This window comes from Neodiprion virginianus, chromosome 1 (genome assembly GCF_021901495.1).
Source record: "Neodiprion virginianus isolate iyNeoVirg1 chromosome 1, iyNeoVirg1.1, whole genome shotgun sequence".
Lineage (NCBI taxonomy): Eukaryota > Metazoa > Arthropoda > Insecta > Hymenoptera > Diprionidae > Neodiprion > Neodiprion virginianus.
Window position 1 is genome coordinate 35538593 of NC_060877.1, and position 18464 is coordinate 35557056.

The following is an 18464-nucleotide window of genomic DNA, read 5'->3' on the forward strand; positions in this document are numbered from 1 at the left end:
CGGCGTGTGTCGCGCAGTCAGTGTCACGCAGCAGCGCGTGTGAGATATCTGACAGAACACAAAGTAAGGAGGAGGAAGGAATTTGATAGATCGGGTGGATGACGGCAGAGTTTTGAGCCGGGAAACTATCGTCGATTGGCCCGGGGCAGGATCGGAGTGGTGTAAAATAGAAAGATATATAAAAAGAGATAAAGAGATATAGAGGAGACAAAAGAGCGGCGGGTGAGGCTCCGCGGCGGCACCCAGACGGTTGTCAAAAAATCAAAACAACAAAAATGGCCGATCCGAGCAGCGAGGCCGCGTCGTCCAGCGGCGCTTCGGATCTGGCGGCCGTCGCCGCCGCAACACCGATACGCGACGAGGCTGAGAAACAACAGGTCGAGGATTTTCTCGAACCGGATAAAAAGCGTAGGAAATTTTCAAGGGGCGACGGAAAGACAGAGCAAAAGCTGGAGCATCGGCTGGGCGGCATCCTCTGCTGTGCCGTCTGTCTCGATCTGCCCCGGGCAGCCGTTTACCAGGTATGTACGTCCCTCTCGCCCTTACGCGCGCCTCCTATCCCTCCTCTCTCTCTCTCTCTCTCCCTACGTCTCTTCTTTGTCTCGACTGCTCCTTCGCTCACCGTGACGCGACAGCGATCCTGAACAGCTGTTCCGTCACGTACCTCTCCATCCATCCACCAAACGCGCATTTCACGTTTTCGATTAATATCCATGTACGGTCTCGACGGAGACTCGTTACGCGTTTCGTTTCGTATGGGCAAATCGCACGTGATTGTTCTTTAATTTTCCTCTCTCACCCCGCTGACGAATTTCTTTGTATTGATTTTTTTTTTATTCCTGAACGAAATGTCCTCATTTTCTCCGATCTTGCGATCTTTTTACAACGTCGAGTCCTGAACCTCCTCCTCGAATATGCATATGTTTTAATATATGGATGGTTGTGATAGAAGGCGTGTAGTAGGACAAAATGGAGATCTCTTTTACTTATTTTTCTTCTTCTGTTTCTTATCCCTCTTATGCAATATCTGGATGAAACGCAGGGGTGTTTATCCTAGTATTATAAGTAAAATATAACGTACAGACGAACTGTGCAACAACTATAGTACCTGTATACTAATTTTCTTTCATCATTTGCTTTGTTATTCTTTCCTCCCTCCGCAGAACTAGTAGTGTCTATTTTTCGATATTATAAAAACAAAATTACACGCTAACAAGGTATAGATAAACTATTAAATTGAAAAAAGAAAAATATAAAAGGAGCAAGGATTGTCAGGCAAGTATACGCTCGATTTTATTACATAGGTATGTCGTACAATCTAAAAATTTGCAGACATCCCCGTAGTTACGATAACTTTTAGTTTACCGATCGTAAACTTTAACCTGAAAGCGCACCGAAAATCGAATAAATTATCAATTGTTAAAAGAAAAAGAGGACACGATGCTCAAAGTATCCACGGCACGTGTGTGTACTGTGTGTATGCGTGTGTGTATGTGCGTGAGTAAAATGTGAATGTGTATTCGATAATTGTTGAGCTAAATAGTATATTGTGTTCAAAAGCTGCATCGTACTCTGGTACATACTACGTATATATTATATATACAAAAACGCGCAAAAACAAGGTAGGTGAATAATTCACGTTCTTTTTCTCTCTTTCTCTCTTTCTCTACATAATCAATGAACGACTTTCTACCCCGCATGGCGTTCACGTTGGCATTATTCTTGTAACAGAGGAACAAAAAATACCTCCGATAAATGGGATGAAAAAAGAAATAATAAAAAAAGAATAGATTGATAATATTCTGTTTTCTGCATTTCTTTCTTCACCACCGTTTCGACATGTATTCTTGCGTGTTAGATAATTCACCCAGAATCCACTTCTCGAAAGTGCTACACCTACGATAATATCGCCTTCCTGTCGACGGTGAACACATGGGGTTTGAAAAATCAATAACCGGCAATGGTCAAGACGGAGTTGACTCTTCACGATCGGCAACAAAGCCCGGAGACACACCTAGGTACTTATATTACGTTGCGTATCTGATCGTGAATCGGAGTTTGTCCCTCTTTCATATCCGTAAGTCTATGTAATAATGCTTTCAACGGAGGAACGTAGGTATCGAAAACAAGTGAACAACGAGGCTGAAGTTGGCTGCATCGTTTAACGTAACGAAAAATTGAGGGGAAAACATGGATTTACTTTAAAATTTTACAACTACCGATGGATTGAGTCATGAGAATATATCAGTCGACTATTTCGCTTTATTCATACGGTTCATCGAACATCGTTACACAATCGTAACGTTGCGAAACATGGACGATTTTTTTACCCAATTTTTAAGCATCGTTAGAATTACGTTGCCAACTTCAGCCTCGTGACTATTCGACGAACGAAATCGTGCGCCGCGGGCCAATCTACTCCATATGTATACGTACATACGTACGTTTGTACTTACAATTATGCAACAATAGCGCAGCTTTCTTATATATAAACTGCAGCCACACATATAGGTACGTTCACTGCAGCGTGAAAACCGTTACGCAACCTTGAGAGCTTGCCTTAACTTCCGCGGCTTCTACGCAGTAATATTTTTATTTACATCTAATCGTTCCATCATCGCGTCTTTGGCGGTAGTCTGTCGTTTCTCTCCCTTGTATGGATAAAATCGTTAATCTCAAGTTTTTGTATTTAAATACGAATGAGTTATCGCCTTTATTTTCTTTGTTTATTTTAAATATACTCCTTCTTATCAGTTATCGGTTCCCTCTGCAATCACGCACGAAGATATATGGTACAGGGAGAATTTATGATGTAATTAAATCGTTCATGTCACGCGACGCCATTTTCCGTCGATTCGATTTCGATGCTTGCTTCTTTTCTCTTTCTCATAATCAGTGCTTATCATCTTTTGTTCGTTGGATTGCAATCGTTGCACCATTCGGAGCCAGACGCGTCATTGGCAACGTTCAATATATATATATATATATATAGTTCAAAGTATAATTTATATTGATACGAATTGAGACGACTTCGTTTAGTGGTTCAAACTATTAACAACTGTCTCTATCTGGTTTTATTGCTTATATAAACAGTCGCGACTGGCGATATCATAATTGTTCGTACTCCAAACGAGCAGCAACCGAGATAATATGTATTCCACGTCTAGCCTGCAGAAGTTGTTAGGTCAAGATAAATAGTGCAAAGATTATCTTTGCCTGATTTGTATTTGCACACACGAGACAGAGAATTTCTGTTATCATTGCGTTCGTTGACTTCGTGATTATTTTTATTTACTGAAATCATTTTCTTTGATTTTTGTTTTTCCATCTTCTTCCTCTGTATTTCGGTCTTCTCTCACTTCCGGTTTGATTAATAGATACTCATTTCGGTGATATTGACAAACGTTAATTTCTTTTTGCTTTTCCATGGCTATTTTAGGGACGATTACGGTGCAGATGCATACAGGTATGACCGTACGAACAAATACCAATGAAAAGCAAAATGCCCATTTGCTGCCTCGCTATCTTATCGCCAGTGTACAATACATTCCTGTTACGTGCAAAGAAAATGAGTACAGGAAGGAATTCGGGCGACGTAAGATAAGTCAAATAACTTGTGTACATGTAGACGAGCGGTGTCCTGTAACGATTACCCTCTTCAACAATTTTACATGCTTCGACGGGTTGGAAGGAATTCTTGTTACAGGGTCGTAGTCTCTGTGTATATTTGGTAAACAGAACTTCTTCTGTCGCGATGAAACCTGATTGTTAATGAAACGGTTAGGAAGATTAGAAAGGGATTTCAAAGGTCGAGTATTGGAGTAGTTTTTAACGAGCAGCTGGCTTAGGTCCCGTTATACCAACATTTTGTAAAAAAGAATCAGTCGTCGCAATTTCGTTTCTTTTCTTCCCTCTTACTTTCCCAATGAACCGAGATTTTTTATGCTATTTATTTATATTTCTTTCTGCTTATTATTTCTTACTCCAATTTCTTGTACAACACGGACGTTGTGTCAAATGCTGACCTACTCGCGTACAAATACATTTCGTTTAGGTATATGAAAAAATAATCGATTCGCAGATTTAACGGAGTAAAGAAACCATATGTACAGTAGGTTCTGGGTAGAAAATTCTGTTATATATATTGCCTAAATTCACGTTTCTATAATTAGTTTTCGAAATGGAATAAAGAAAATCCCCGTTAAGGTCGTCTCGCATAAGACAAAGAGAAATATGTACATATGTTTATACATCACCTGTGTATCGTAGGTATATAAATGTCGAATTTATTTCGGAGCCTTCTTCGTTTTATATAAATAAATAATTTACGAAAACAAAACCATACAAAAAGTGTACACATTACAATATGCATAATGTACAGAAAAAATATAGCTCGCAATACGCAGATTCGTATTTTTCACGTTTCATTGTTAAATCACGTAGTTCTGATAGACATGTTTCCATCACGTATGAATCACCGGATAAAATAAGTGTACACATCACGAACGACTCAATTTTCATTTATTCACATGCAGGGACAATTTTGTCACTTGATTTCATGAATTATATTGAGTACATACGCATAATTAGAAGTTGCAAAGGGTTTTAGAAAGACGATTTAGAAAAAAAAAGAACCGACTAATATTAATAGTGCAATATACCAACGCCACTTTAACTTTTGTAGTGTGCTGTTATGACATGTAATAAATTAATACCGCTTAATGTACCTATGATTGTTATTGTACATAAACTAGAGATGATACTAATTTAGCGCAACTTAACTTTATAGTCGACAGGCGACAATTATATGTGCCAAACTTTGAATTAATCGATGATTGATCTGCAGAAGCAAAACAATATTGATCTATCGTCAAATTTTTGTATAAAATGTAGCTCGAAAAGGTTATAGAATAAAATAAAGAGATGAGTTAACGATAGTTAATTTTTCAAATTAGTTATTTTGAATGCTACCACCTCTTATGTGTTATCCCTTTCCTATTCCCAATTAATTACGATGTACGTGTGAATTATACGTGCATAATATATACGTATACATCGATAGTTCAATAATATTCATCATACACGCATAATAGTGGTTTGCCTTTCATACTAGGATTCATCTTTAGCGAGAGGGAAATATAGAGGACAAAAGAAAAAAAAATCCTTTATTTATTATCATTTTCGTGAATATATAACAGTAAGGCCATTCCTATGTGACGTATGATCACACATTCAATATTTAATGTGCCTATCTTTTTTCCAATATATTTATACCTGTGAACAAAATTGAGAATTCGTCAATAATTAATACTCTACGTCCGATTTTGTGTTTCAGGTTATAGAACATCAAAATAATGGTAACGACGCATTAGATTGCATATTTATAAGTTATAAGAATTGTTTTTAGCATGTGCGGTGATATAAAACAGCTTCAGTGTATCACAAAACACATTAGTTTACAAGTTAATTATACTTAATGCCTTGTCCCAAGTCGATAAAAAAACAATGACAAATATTCTCCCATTTTTACAACTCTCATTCTATTCTCCCGGGAAATGTGATATAATTCAAAATTCCTTCCCATTAACTGGTTTACTTGCCACATGAGTATTTATATGTGTACGTATTTATAAATATTCACGTGCACGTATACCAAGTGACGATGATGAACGAAGAAGTGACTATAAAGTTCTGACAACTCGTTCTTTCTTGAGTTTACATATCATTTGTAGAATACTTTGCATTTACAATTTTCATATTGCAATATTCACTTAAATACACAATCAAGTTCGATTATAGCGTATAATAAACACTTGATTTTCCGAAATAGCAGAATATTCGTAGATCACTGTCTTTCGACAAAAATCTCAATAGAAAACAACGGAAAAAGGGAATGAACATATTACGTCTAACTGATTGAGCAAAAATTTCATAGTAATTGCCGTTTGAACCTCGCTGATTACCGCGGCATATTTGCTTGATGATAATATACAATATACTACATGAGTTGCGTAATCTATGCGAAGTGAATAATTCGCCATAAGGATTTCCCGAGTTTCCATACTGATTTTTCTGCAATGGTGATTGCAGTGCACCAACGGACATTTGATGTGCGCCGGATGCTTCACGCACGTCCTGGCCGACGCTAGGCTTCGCGATGAGCTCGCCACTTGTCCGAATTGTCGGATTGAAATCAGCAAAACCTCAGCATCGAGGAATCTTGCCGTTGAAAAAGCAGTGTCTGAACTTCCGGCCGAGTGTCAATACTGCGCCAAGGAATTCCCGAGGAATTCTTTGGAACGGCACGAGGAAACGATGTGCGAGGAAAGGTAACTCCTCGACGAAGTTTCAGGAAACACCATTTCACATCCCCCGCATCAAGCGGAATTAATCAGTCGAGAGAAGGCTCGTAACGATTGATCCATCGACACTCTGATTTGAAGCTCCCTTTAACGCGGTTCCAGAATATCCAGCTGCAAGTACAGTCGAATCGGATGTCCATGGCGGGGTCCAAGCCACGAAGGAGCCGAGCACGAGACCCACTGCGTCCATCCGCATCGTACAGGGGCCGACGTGATGGAGGCACTTCGAGACATCGATGCCAGAACCCTCGAGGAACGTCGACTCTATGACAGCGTCTTCGATCTACTCTCCTACGAAAAGATCACATTTAACGGTTTGTCCATTTCTCTTTTTCCAGGGAACGGATTGGAAAAAGTGATGAGTGAAAAGAGATGTACGGTATGATTAGATTCATTTCGAGTTATAATACGAAGTAGGCTACTATTTACGTATTTGAATGCAGTGGATTTTTTGAAAGAACGATAATAATCGATTCGTTACTCTTTTTCCATCCCGACTCTCAAAACACAAAAACGAAGTAACAGGAAAGAGTAGAAAATTTTTACCATCGGCATGAAAATCAATCACGTAGTTAGAGCTATTAGAAATGCAGATGACTCGTATCATCACATTGTTTTTCGTTGCTTCAAAGATCTGCAAATGAAGCCGTACCGAACCGACGAGTTTGTCCATAAATTGTTTTACGAAACATCGAGATTCACCGCGTTCAACAACCAATGGGTGGTCAAGGCCAGGATCAACAACAGCCAACGTGATCCGACACAAAGTTCAGAACGTGACATGACTTATCAGGTTTGTGTCGTCAGCCTACAGAGCAATACATATTAATATTATCACAGACTTGGATGTGAGAATCCAAGGCTGCTGACTAAGCGCTTAGCTACGAGAAATTTTTGAACGCCTGTTTTCTGTTTCAAGTTAATACTGAAAACGAAAACAACGTATCCTTTGCCGTTACACTATCTCATCCTCAAAGGACCGTTCGGCGACATGAAAGTACAGCCGAGAATACACAGATTCGATTTTACCGAACAGGACAACGAGAGTCCGTATCTACCTTTACCTCTCCCTGACACCGCCGAGTGCAACAGACTTCTAGCTGCAAAGGCTATCAACTTTCGGTACGTTCACATTCCACGGTAATTCTTCTTCTACGTTTTTTGCTATTTGATAGTTTTCGATTTTAAACCAGCATCGTGAGCTATCCCTTTGTGTAATATTAAAACAAGACCGGTAATTACTGGGAACAATATGGCGGCCGTTGGTCAGCTGATCGCTCTGGCTCACTTCGAGTTTTGGAAAAAATTCCGTACTGAATGTTGCCAAGTTCACCAGGATATATTTGTTTCTTTCGATTAACACGGATGGCGGGACAAAAAAAAAAAAAAAAAAAAACGTCAAAAATAATCACATACGAACAACGACGATACTCACGTGTTTACTGTTGAATTGTTTTCAGACTGATCATGTTTTTGGCCTCGAAGTAACGCATTATTCAGAGACTTGATCTAACGCTTAGCGGAGGGCAGCACGCAAGATGTTAATATAATCCTCACTAGACGGCTGATCATTGCTGTATGTATGAATAATTGGTATTCTCATATTATTACAAGTAATGATACTACGGATTATAATCTATTCGCTGACTGTTGATTGTGTAGAGCGTAGGCGAGAGAATTATACACAGATCTTGACGAGCTATATCATGATTATATTTATATAAATATCTATCCATTATACTCGTATGCGTATGCATATGCATAGAAATATAAATATACATATATCTAAATCTTTATCGACGGTAAGAAATGATTCTGTTAATTGCCTAACACAACTTTGCGTGAAACAGTAGTATTGATAGTTGTTTTTTCTCCTTTTTATCGTTTTTCTTTTTTATACTCATACCATTAGCTGACGCGGTTTTTCAAATTAGAAAACCAGACTTGATATCGTTGAGCCTCGGTAAACACTTTTGAAATATGTCTCATCAATCAATGTAATAAATAACTAAGAACCTATATTATATTTAGCACATTAGATATTAAGCATATAATGAATTCAGCATGTCGATATTGTGAACCCGTAGATTTAAATAAATTCACTATGAAACTACTATGAAAATACTTGACTTGTCGTCTTAATTTTTTATTCCAACAGTTTCAGGTAGTCGTAAAAATGTACACAATGTCTTGCTTCCAACCGTTCTAGAGTATCCAGACGTAGTTCCTAAATTTTCACGCACTCAGGTATGTCCAGAAATGGCTTTAAACAAATTCTCAATGTCTCTCGCCGTTATATGTCGATGGTCGTAACTTTTTGACAAACATTTTGCTTCTGCCTTGTCCAGAGTGTATAGAGGTGCTATTCGTAGACGTGATGAAAGAACTTTGAAAATAACCATGACGGAATAATTGATGGTGTATCACGAAGTGTTAAGATTTAGCACATCCGCATTCCCATCAGAAGATAGCCAGCTGGAGGAAGAAGAAAAATAAGTGCTTCGAAAGTACAAGCACGAATCGTCACGTTCAATCCTATATAAGTACAAATTCTGAGACGATACATTTTTTTTACAATTCACCATTAGTTCCATAATTACCGTTACAGTGATAATTGCAGTCAAGTTCGGCAGATAACGATTTCATTCTGGTCAGTCAACCGAGATCAACAGGTCGAAGTTTCCTCGTGTCAGAAAGCCTGGGAGTTCAGGTGAAAGTTCTTCTTGAACCCAAAAAACTATTGCCATTTCAATGGAGAGGCGCCACTCTAGGCATGGGATTTTCTATCGTCGGTCGAGGTCTAGCTGAAAAAATACCTGCGGTACAATTATCAAACGAAGGTTATTAGATAAGCAAACGACGTTAGTAAAATAAAGATTTGCAAGTTGCGTTGTTAACTGTCACGTACAACATCCACAGTTTTGCATTATCTTACGTGAATAATAAGTTTGGAATTATCGATCAGATAATGAAGAATCAGCATGATACAGTAAACGTTGATTGTTGAAAAAATAAGTCTTCGTAAACGGTAAACGGTTTCCTAAATTCTTGGCAGGCGTGCTGTACGATAGAACAGCGTAGGTACTGATCCATTCGAAGAAGAATTCTACGCACAATACTGCAAAAAATGTCCCACTAATCAAGTCAATAATGTAGCCAGAGTTGAGTCGGAAATAAAGTTCTATAAGGGTCCTGCAGTACGTGAATAAAAGTCGATTATTCCCTTGTTGCGTAATGTACTATTTTCTTTCAATGGATTAAAAGTGAACTGTGATAAGAATTTGATAAATTTTATTCAAATAAAAATTCCTACGTCATGTAATACACATTGTTTAATGTTCTATCGGAAAAACATTGTAAAAAAATGGCAGGCTTCTACGGTCAGGACTTTTTGTAGGTACTCTTTCAAGGTAAACCCTCCATTAATGTGGAAAATTTGGAATTCGCATCCTTACGGTGAATATGCGTGGAAATCGACATCAGTGCGTAAAAAATTAAAGAACTAAATATCCGCAGATATACCTGATTTTTGAATCCTGTTAACTCCGTTTGTTCTATAAATTCAATTTTATTATTTTTTTTTTCAGAATGAAGCAGAAATATCCGTGTAACTTCTTCATTAGTTAGCAACGTTGGTGAGTTTGCATGTGTCAGGTTACGGGTGTATCCTTCCGGTTTTTATTCTTCTCCTGAAATTTACTCATACTACTTTTATAAATTTACCCAGAGAAACCCCGTCAGTTTGGTATTTGATAACAATTATAAATACGATCAGTGTGTAATTACACGTGCGCAAGTTAAGTACATACCACAAATTTATTTTAGTTGATATATAACTCATCCTTCTCGGTGTTGGCTTACTACGATCGACTTACTTGCTTATGAAATTTTATATCACATCCTCGTTCTAGGTAACCCCAAATCCTGTGGGTACGCATGTATTACAGGATATAGCACTAGAATTGTATGTCATTGTGTCATTTGTATAATATATGAATCCTATGGTAATCGAGATGAACGATTGTATGTATAATAATAACATGATGCGAAATCACAAACTAGGGTATACTCGTATACAAGTATTCGTACTACAACGTCGATGTTCGGACTACGAGTTTACCTATGCATATATTATACAATGTACAAGGAGACAATTCGCATAATTTCGTTCGGGTCATTTTCAGTTGATCTTTTTGATGCCGTAGGAATTTGATCTGAAAATAAAAAAATAAGATGCAATTATATGGTAGTGAGAGCGGCAACTTTCGAACTTTATACCCTAGTCACCACATAGTGAGAAAATTTGGAGTGTTACATGTCAAGTATTCTGGAATAAATTATATCAACTCCTTAGTTGACGCTATTTCTGTCAATGATTGACGGGAAATAGGTGAATAATAATCGATGCATCGTACTTCAACAGATTGGTGGAATTCACCGCAATCTGTTGAAGCAATGCGTCAAACATCGAGGTCCGGTGCGTCAATGTGACTGAAGTAAATACAGTCAAAGTGTATCGACGTAAATCATTCTAAATTTGCTCTCCGTGGACTAACAAGTAGTCTCCAGGCGCAGGGTGAAATCTATATCTGATATGATAATGCCAAGGTCATGGAAGTTTTGCATACCTGACTATCACGTACGACGCAAATTGTATAATGTATATTTTTATTTCTTGTACAGAGACTCACCCTTCAGCGGGACATTTGCTTGGTCGTTTCGTGAGTATAAACTTTTCGATCTTTCGTATCGGCCCTTCGACAACCACCGACAGCAGCAGGGATATACCGAAAGTGTAGACCATGTCTGACACGAATTCCCAAAGCTGCAATGTGGAAAATTGAAGAACTTGCGCGTTCGCATTGCAATATGCAATGATATTAAGAAAAAGTCAACGTCTTATGCTTCCACAATTACGTATGGATGGCAACGTAACGTGAGTTACATGAAACTTACGCAGTTGTTAATGGAAAATACGCGGGGGCTTCTAGTAGCACCGATGTCATAGATTTGCTTAATATTGTGGAGAAGATAAGCACAGTAAGCGAGTCTTGCAAGGGGTGGAACCCAGCGTGGTGTCATAAAGTTGTAATGAAAGTCTGAAAATGTACGAATGAAACATTCGATGATCCTGTATATTCAAGGAAAAGGCAATTTCCATCGCGTTTCGTAATCTGCAAGATCCTCCAACCTACCCAAGCCATCGCCAATTGTGATCAGAACAACGATCGAACATATTCCAAGAGCATACGCTGTTCTGTGGAAGCCAGCGTAGGCCGCCGTCTCAAATGGGTGCAGCTCGCTATTCGGATCGAAATACTTGGCGGCCAGAGCCTGGCTGATGATAGGGAATCCGATGGCCAGTAAAATAAAAAGAACTCGTGACCAAGCCTGAAATTCAGAATGATATATTTTTGACAGCGGGCAGTAGTATAGGCATGACACTTTATGGAGTAGAAACGACGAAGGATTCGATTTCTCGTCGTCGGTTTTTTTTTTTTTATCATTACCTTGGGGAGTCTCCACGTGGCATTTTTATGGTCGTGGACAATTGCCCCAGCCAATACGCCAATCATGTAGGAACCGATTCTCATATGTGATTTAACATAATGACCGACGAAATATGGATCTCTCCTAGCTTCCACCATGCTGGAGAACCACGAAGAATTGCATGATGTGGTTACGATTATGATTGAATTGTTTCACCACTAAGCGTGAGTTTTACTCACAAAGGCAATCCCAGGAATATTGGCTGCTGGTCCTGAACATAGGTGATGACGAAGGGAATGGCAGTGCCCAGTGCGATCAAACCACAGAGAAACGGGTAGCCCAGTCTTCTTGGAAGATGCCAATAAGCCCATAAGACAAAGAGTCCCATGATGTAAAGGTGATAATCCACGGATAAATACCAGGATTGAAACATACACTGCGCAAAAGAGTAGCAGTAGTAGTGGAAATTGATGATGGTTAAAAACCATTTACAGCAACGCCATACTGACCATCTCATTGGGACGCACATAGTTGTTGATGTACAAGAGATTAGTCCACCAGTTTTTCACGCAATTATCTCTTTCAAAACCCACCCTGGATTCCCAGTATGGACCGGATCCCATCATCGGCATCAGGGTAGCATTGAATAAGACGACCAGCATGTAGAGTGGTGTCAACCTGCCGTAATATCATGCGAATTTTTATCTCTGCATCTTTCCTCATCACCATGTATTTAATGAATATGAGAGCCAGGTGCGTTCGTTGGACCTACCGTAGAAATCTGCTCAGTATAAGCGCGGTAAAATCCAACCGCTTACGCCGATCAAGTTCATGGAGCACACCGTAGGCCAAAAGAAGACCTCCGATACCAAAGAATCCGTCAACGATGATCGGTCCGTGGAATACTATCATGGAAAAGGGTACGGTGTAGGCCTGATATGGTGAAACGAAAATACCAGATAATTGCATAATTGAGGTGCTTATACGATAGTGAGTTACTTGATTTGGTAACGAGTAAGTAATGTATGATAAACTATTGCTGCTGCAGTAAGAAACATGCACCGACCTTTTCGAGGTACGTTGATTCCACGAGCGGGTAGCCATAGTACTGCATCAATCTGTGAGCCAATATTGCGAATGCCGTTAAGAAAAAACGGATCAAATGAATGCAATCGAGACCAGGGTGAATATTTCCAGTGTCAAAAATCGAGCGCAAGTTACGCCGTGCGGAGAAGCATAGGAAAAGGTCTCTGGGTTCGTTGCCCTTGACCGCTTTCTCCGGAGAATAGACGCTGCTGTCGTACCATGAACTCGCTACCACAAGGACAAACAATGCCACAACGATGAAACTGGATGGAAAATTGTTCGTTACGTTATTGTGAGTCGGCTGAACCCACCGTATGCCATGGCCATAAAATAATTTTGACTTCACTTACAGAAAAACCTTTAACCCTACGGTAAAATCCTCAGGGACGTCACTACGTGCCTGGCAAAGCGAAGGCTTTACTGTAACGTCCAGGTCTATCTGTCGGGCGTTCGCCAACTCCTTCAAGGGCTCCGTCAACGCCGTCGTAACATCTTGAGAACTGCAGCTAGCCGGAACGCAAAGCGACAGGTACACAGAGTGTCGTTTGACACGGCGAAAGTCTCCCCTGTACTGCAGCAACCGAATACAATTCGAATAGAGTCATAATTGTACGTATCGAAGATTGAATGGACTCCATTATATGTATGCGCTTTGATTCAATAATTCACTGTGACCGAACTGGTGTTGGAAGTGAATCCTTTTCGTAATGAAAGTCGCTCACCTCAATCGCGTTCCAGACGGATAGGTTTGGATCGAAGTCAAGGTTGAAGGATTGCGGGCGTTTCGGTACCACATCTTTCCGCTGGTAACGCAAGCGAACTAAACAGTAGCGACCCTCGACTTCGTCAGGCTCTTCCATGTCAGAGAATTCATCCGGTGGAAGTACAGCGCGCAAGTTGTAGCATTGGTCAAAGCTTCCCAAATGTTTGGTTTGACCGTGGAGCACGCCGTTTGGATACTTCGTTGAGGCGTCGAACACTGAAATTGTATTCTTCAATTTGATTATGCGGGGAATCCAGTTTTTTTTTATGTTTCCATTCGTATCTTTCACAGTCATAAATAATATCGCATGTTAGCAGCAAAAAAATTCTATCCTCCAAGTCCGACCGTCAAGATTTGAAATGTGATTCTGCTCAGCTAATTACCTCCATATCATGTTAGGCACATGTTGATTACATTATTGCTTGAGGAGCTAATGAATAGTAATGAGATCCTTGAACATCCTACTATATTGGATAATATCGATTTATAGTGAACCTTGTTTTTTTCAATTCCATTTATAAACAATTTGCACACATTTATGTGTGCTTAGGCATATACATAATTATTGCGGGCATACAATGTACGCACATCTAATTTCATTGACGTCAAACAGTGTAAAAAAATCGTTCCAGTGATTAAGTAAAGAGAGTAAAATCAATAATGAAACCTCCCACTTGTTGCCCGTATACATTATAGAAGGTATACCTGTATCGCCATACAGCGAGATTGTGATGATTCACGTACTCATGTAATTATCCCTTGCGCGTATGGTATTCCCGAGATTGAAACCAAAAACAGTTTATACGACATATTTGCACCGCATTGAAAAAAATTTCCATACAAATGCAAAGGTCACATACATATTTTTCGCCATTTATATCATGTTAAATTTTTAGGCTGAAAGTAAGAAGATATTCAAGGATGAAATTAAAACAAGGATATAAGAGGAAATACAGCTGACTCGTGGTTGCGCCATGACTTTAACACCCGACTTTTAGTTTTTCTGCAGTTTCACAGGCGAGGCGTACGTAATACACATATATGAAACTTTACAATCGTCACCTGAAGACAATATAAGATCATAAATTAAATTCGAATTCCCGGGACCCCTGAAGTTTCGATAACGTTCTTACTTAAGCAAGGATAACAAACGGTATTGACGAATTGTTACAATCTCTTCTAGTTTTCACCAATCAGTATGTTCAAATCTTGATTACCAATAACATCTTCCACAATTGCTAATTGCTTTTGAAATAACTCTTAGTTTGAGTGAAGGGCGATTTATTACTCCAAAGAATTGATCTGTCAAATCGGAATGATTTTAAATGCTTGTTAATTTCTGATACATCGTAGTGTTGGGAGACCGAGGCGAATCAAAGGAACCTTCATTGACTTAATTTACAAAATACATTAGTGCAACAACTTGTACCGACAGTGAGTGCAGACGATACGAAGCGTTTCTTATCGCAGCTTCGTACGTAAAAACAACGGTGAAAATATGGGAAGCGAAACTGCTGTTCCATCATCCGTTTAGTGTTCTTAGCAAGTTTCAGTGCGTCACATCAGAAACCCAGAAATGCGCGCTGATAACCTTGTAGGTCCTCGGCGCGCATCAAACGCAATGCCCTTAATTTATCAGGGCTTCTACTTTTTGAAAAGTGGGAAAATCAATTGTGGTCATTGCCCGCATCGTCGGTGAAAATTAAAAATTAACGAAATAAGCTCACTCTGGACGGCCCACAGCGTGGAATTGGCAAGACCCTTGAGGTACCGTTGCACCTGCTCCCTGCAAGGACCCTTCGGAATCGTGTTTGAATTAGCGAATACCAACGGCAGAACGGGGAAGTCGGTCCACCATGAAGAACCTCGTGAGACCGGTACTGCTCTTCGGGAATAAATGGGGTTCTCGGTCCGCGATGTCCGATGTGTTCCGAGAGTGTTTGATGAACGTAATTGACTCTCCGAGTAACTGGCGTAGCAAAACTTATTATTATCGGCGAAAACTTGACAGTTCGTTAAACCGAACGATACGCAGAGCATAAAAACTGTCCCAATCATAGCGCAGATGAAATTTATCGCTAAAGTAAAAACTTTGAAAACAAGGGCAAAAAAGGACTTCAGTGCAGTAAAGTTGAAAAGTTGAAATCCGCTCACGGGCTACGAACTTGGAGTGAATTTACACGCGTTCTCGACAAAAGCATACGGTGCACAAAGCTGGGTGTATTGGGGATTTGTCTTTTATATTTCTTACATATCTATAGGTATGTATATGTATATACGAGCGGGAGGGAGTAGAGCAAAGAGACGCACGATGTGATAACTTGTGTTTTGTTATTTTGACTGCCTCATCGTTCCGCTCACCGATGACTCTTGTGCTACAGGTCGACATCCGCATACAAGCGTGGCAACCTCGCACTTATTAATAATCTCTCTCTATCTTAATATCGCCTTCTACGTCTCTCCCTCACCTTATATTAGCGCTCGCCTATTAAGTTTGGTATTCTTATTACAGATATCTTTTTGTTTTTTATTTTTTATTTTTTATTTTTGCTTGGCCAGCCGTGGCGATCTCCGCTGTTGTCGGCTTTCCATGCCCACTGTATCTTGTATTCCCTCGCTTGTTTCGTTTAATGCTTGATCACACTCAATCATTTTGTTAACATGTCGCTCCCACTGGATTCCCTCAATCTCTATGATATAGGTTGCTCGCGGCATCGATTCGCTTATTATCAATGCTGGCACCCATTTCTTCTTTCCTGCTATCGGTAGTCGCGTACCAAGCATTTTTGTCCGATACAGAAACTCACCTTTCTCTTCCCACCGTGGTTTTTTATTTGTTTCTCCTGCTCATGTTCGATTTTTTCCTCTAATAGGCTCGGTCTCAGCAATGAGAAACGATTTCTCGCTTCTCGACCTAGCAGTAGTTTTGCCGGTGAGAGGTGGTCGAGCCCCTGGTTGAGGTAGGTACAGCAAGTTTGCAAATCATTATGGACACGTGCAATCGTATGGTTGCTTAATAAATATACAGACACACTGCACGCGGCACTGTGCACTACATGTGACAAAAAAGTTGTTTTACGAGGTTAGCTCAACCTTTGACGTTGATTGGTAACATATTGGTCGCACTGTTCACTGCTGGCTCTGTACTTCACGCAGAAGATGATTAAGGGCCGAATGCGTATTAGGTAACGCATTTTGTGCAAATTTTCACACCCCATCCCTAGTGATAAAATTTTGTTTTTCCCACTACTGCTTTTTAACGTTAGCTAATGCTCTTTGAAAAACTTGTTCGAAATTCGATTCATTACCTGGGAATGGCAGAAATTCCATTTATAGTCACATCCTGATCAATTTATTCCTACTTTATTAAATATTAATCATTATTAATTATTGATACACATTAACAAGTTCAATAAAATGTGAATGCATTATTCATTCAGTATCAAATTATATATATCGTTATTATATATTATCGTTTTTATTAAATGCATGTAATAAACATTACATTTGCCAAGATATTATTAACCAGCAATTCATGCATTATTAACACCTCTTTTTAAAGAAAATTTTTTCTCATTCTCAAGCAGGCAGCTTATTGACTTTGATCACGCACTTTGAATCTCCTATGTTAGCTAACGCTTGCCTGGAATGTCTAGTACTATAGGGTAACATTTGATAACGTTTCTCTGAATGGCCTACCCTTGTTTTAGCATTAACTAATACTTGAATGTCCCCATGACCAGCGCACCATAAATCCCGTCACAAAATTTCATTACACAATTTGAAGTTCACGCCGTAATGTCCTTCATGCCAATGGATTGTGGTTTCCGTACCACTCATTTCATTTTTCACGTCGACTACGATCATTTTTTTATTTTTTTTTGTAATTTCACAAACAATTTCAATAGTTTTTTTAAAAGAAACTAGCAAGACTTCCCAATTTTCCTTCAGGTGAATTGCCATATGTTGTTTCCAAAACTAATCATTCCTCAAAAACCTATGATGAAAATGATGGTTTTAAGATAAATGCTTAATTTATTTGATAGAAAAACAAAGAGAAGATTTAATTTTACATTGACGCATCAGAAACAGAATAATAAGTATACACGTATTCGTATATCCATAAATATCGAATATATCAATCAATATTTGAGCATTTGACGTGTAACAGAAGAATGTCAAGTTTAATTCAAACAAAATTCTAAGTGTGCTTGATGGAACGTAAAAATTAGTTTGTTTATTTAAATTTACACACCTATGCTTCTTTGCAATAACTCATCTTTTATCGACTACTCTTGCCAATCAAAATATGGCACATTTACTATTTTGACAGCTGCACAAAGCTGCGCGAGATAACTAATGAGATGATGAACAGTGCATTCTATGCCAAATTATCTAGCTTTTGATCCTGGTTATTTTAAATTTACCCAATTTTCTAATAATACCATAGATACGTATATGAACGACAATCGCGGACTCGTTAAAATTTTCATATCAATCTATTCTCTTGTTACAAATTGTCAAATAATTCTCAGATGCTGACTGTTCGATCAGGTAATTCCAATCCCTTATACAATATATATATATATATTTCTCTGTTCTTACTAAAGTTTCAGCGTTACTGATCATTGCAATTTAACAGCTCTGGTAACACCAAAGGGCACAGCTAGAAATCCATATAAAAATCGTAATCGCTCTGATTTTATTCTCATTTGAATATGTTGCGTGCTTTAAGATGTGAGTAAATTCTGAAATCCAAATAT

The 18464-nt window shown here is 38.9% G+C and overlaps 2 protein-coding genes across 8 annotated transcripts; one reads left to right on the plus strand and one right to left on the minus strand.

Annotated features, from left to right (window-relative positions):
* On the plus strand, window positions 1-8484 carry LOC124310426 (cysteine and histidine-rich protein 1 homolog). Of its 2 annotated transcripts, none has more exons than XM_046774355.1 (6): window positions 1-521; window positions 6091-6329; window positions 6465-6676; window positions 6995-7155; window positions 7282-7502; window positions 7823-8484. In XM_046774355.1, exons 1-6 carry the CDS (start codon window positions 276-278, stop codon window positions 7848-7850), a joined length of 1107 nt encoding a protein of 368 aa, XP_046630311.1. In that variant the 5' UTR covers window positions 1-275; the 3' UTR covers window positions 7851-8484. The 2 variants fall into 2 exon arrangements, with proteins under 2 accessions (XP_046630311.1, XP_046630312.1); XM_046774356.1 differs by having other exon boundaries at window positions 2-521; window positions 7282-7484.
* Window positions 7848-15899, minus strand: LOC124310420 (nose resistant to fluoxetine protein 6-like). 6 transcript variants are annotated; one of them, XR_006909661.1, is made up of 13 exons: window positions 15429-15899; window positions 13661-13917; window positions 13289-13509; window positions 12919-13201; window positions 12625-12785; window positions 12362-12530; window positions 12092-12288; window positions 11873-12011; window positions 11558-11753; window positions 11319-11461; window positions 11054-11187; window positions 9298-10576; window positions 7848-9178 (listed from the first exon to the last, which is right to left on the minus strand). XR_006909661.1 is itself a non-coding variant. In XM_046774335.1 (12 exons), exons 1-12 carry the CDS (start codon window positions 15757-15759, stop codon window positions 10543-10545), a joined length of 2265 nt encoding a protein of 754 aa, XP_046630291.1. In that variant the 5' UTR covers window positions 15760-15899; the 3' UTR covers window positions 7848-10542. The 6 variants fall into 6 exon arrangements, 2 of the variants coding, with proteins under 2 accessions (XP_046630291.1, XP_046630293.1); XR_006909662.1 differs by having other exon boundaries at window positions 7848-8837; window positions 8945-10576; XR_006909663.1 differs by having other exon boundaries at window positions 7848-8861; window positions 8945-10576.
* Window positions 15900-18464: the final 2565 nt, after the last annotated feature.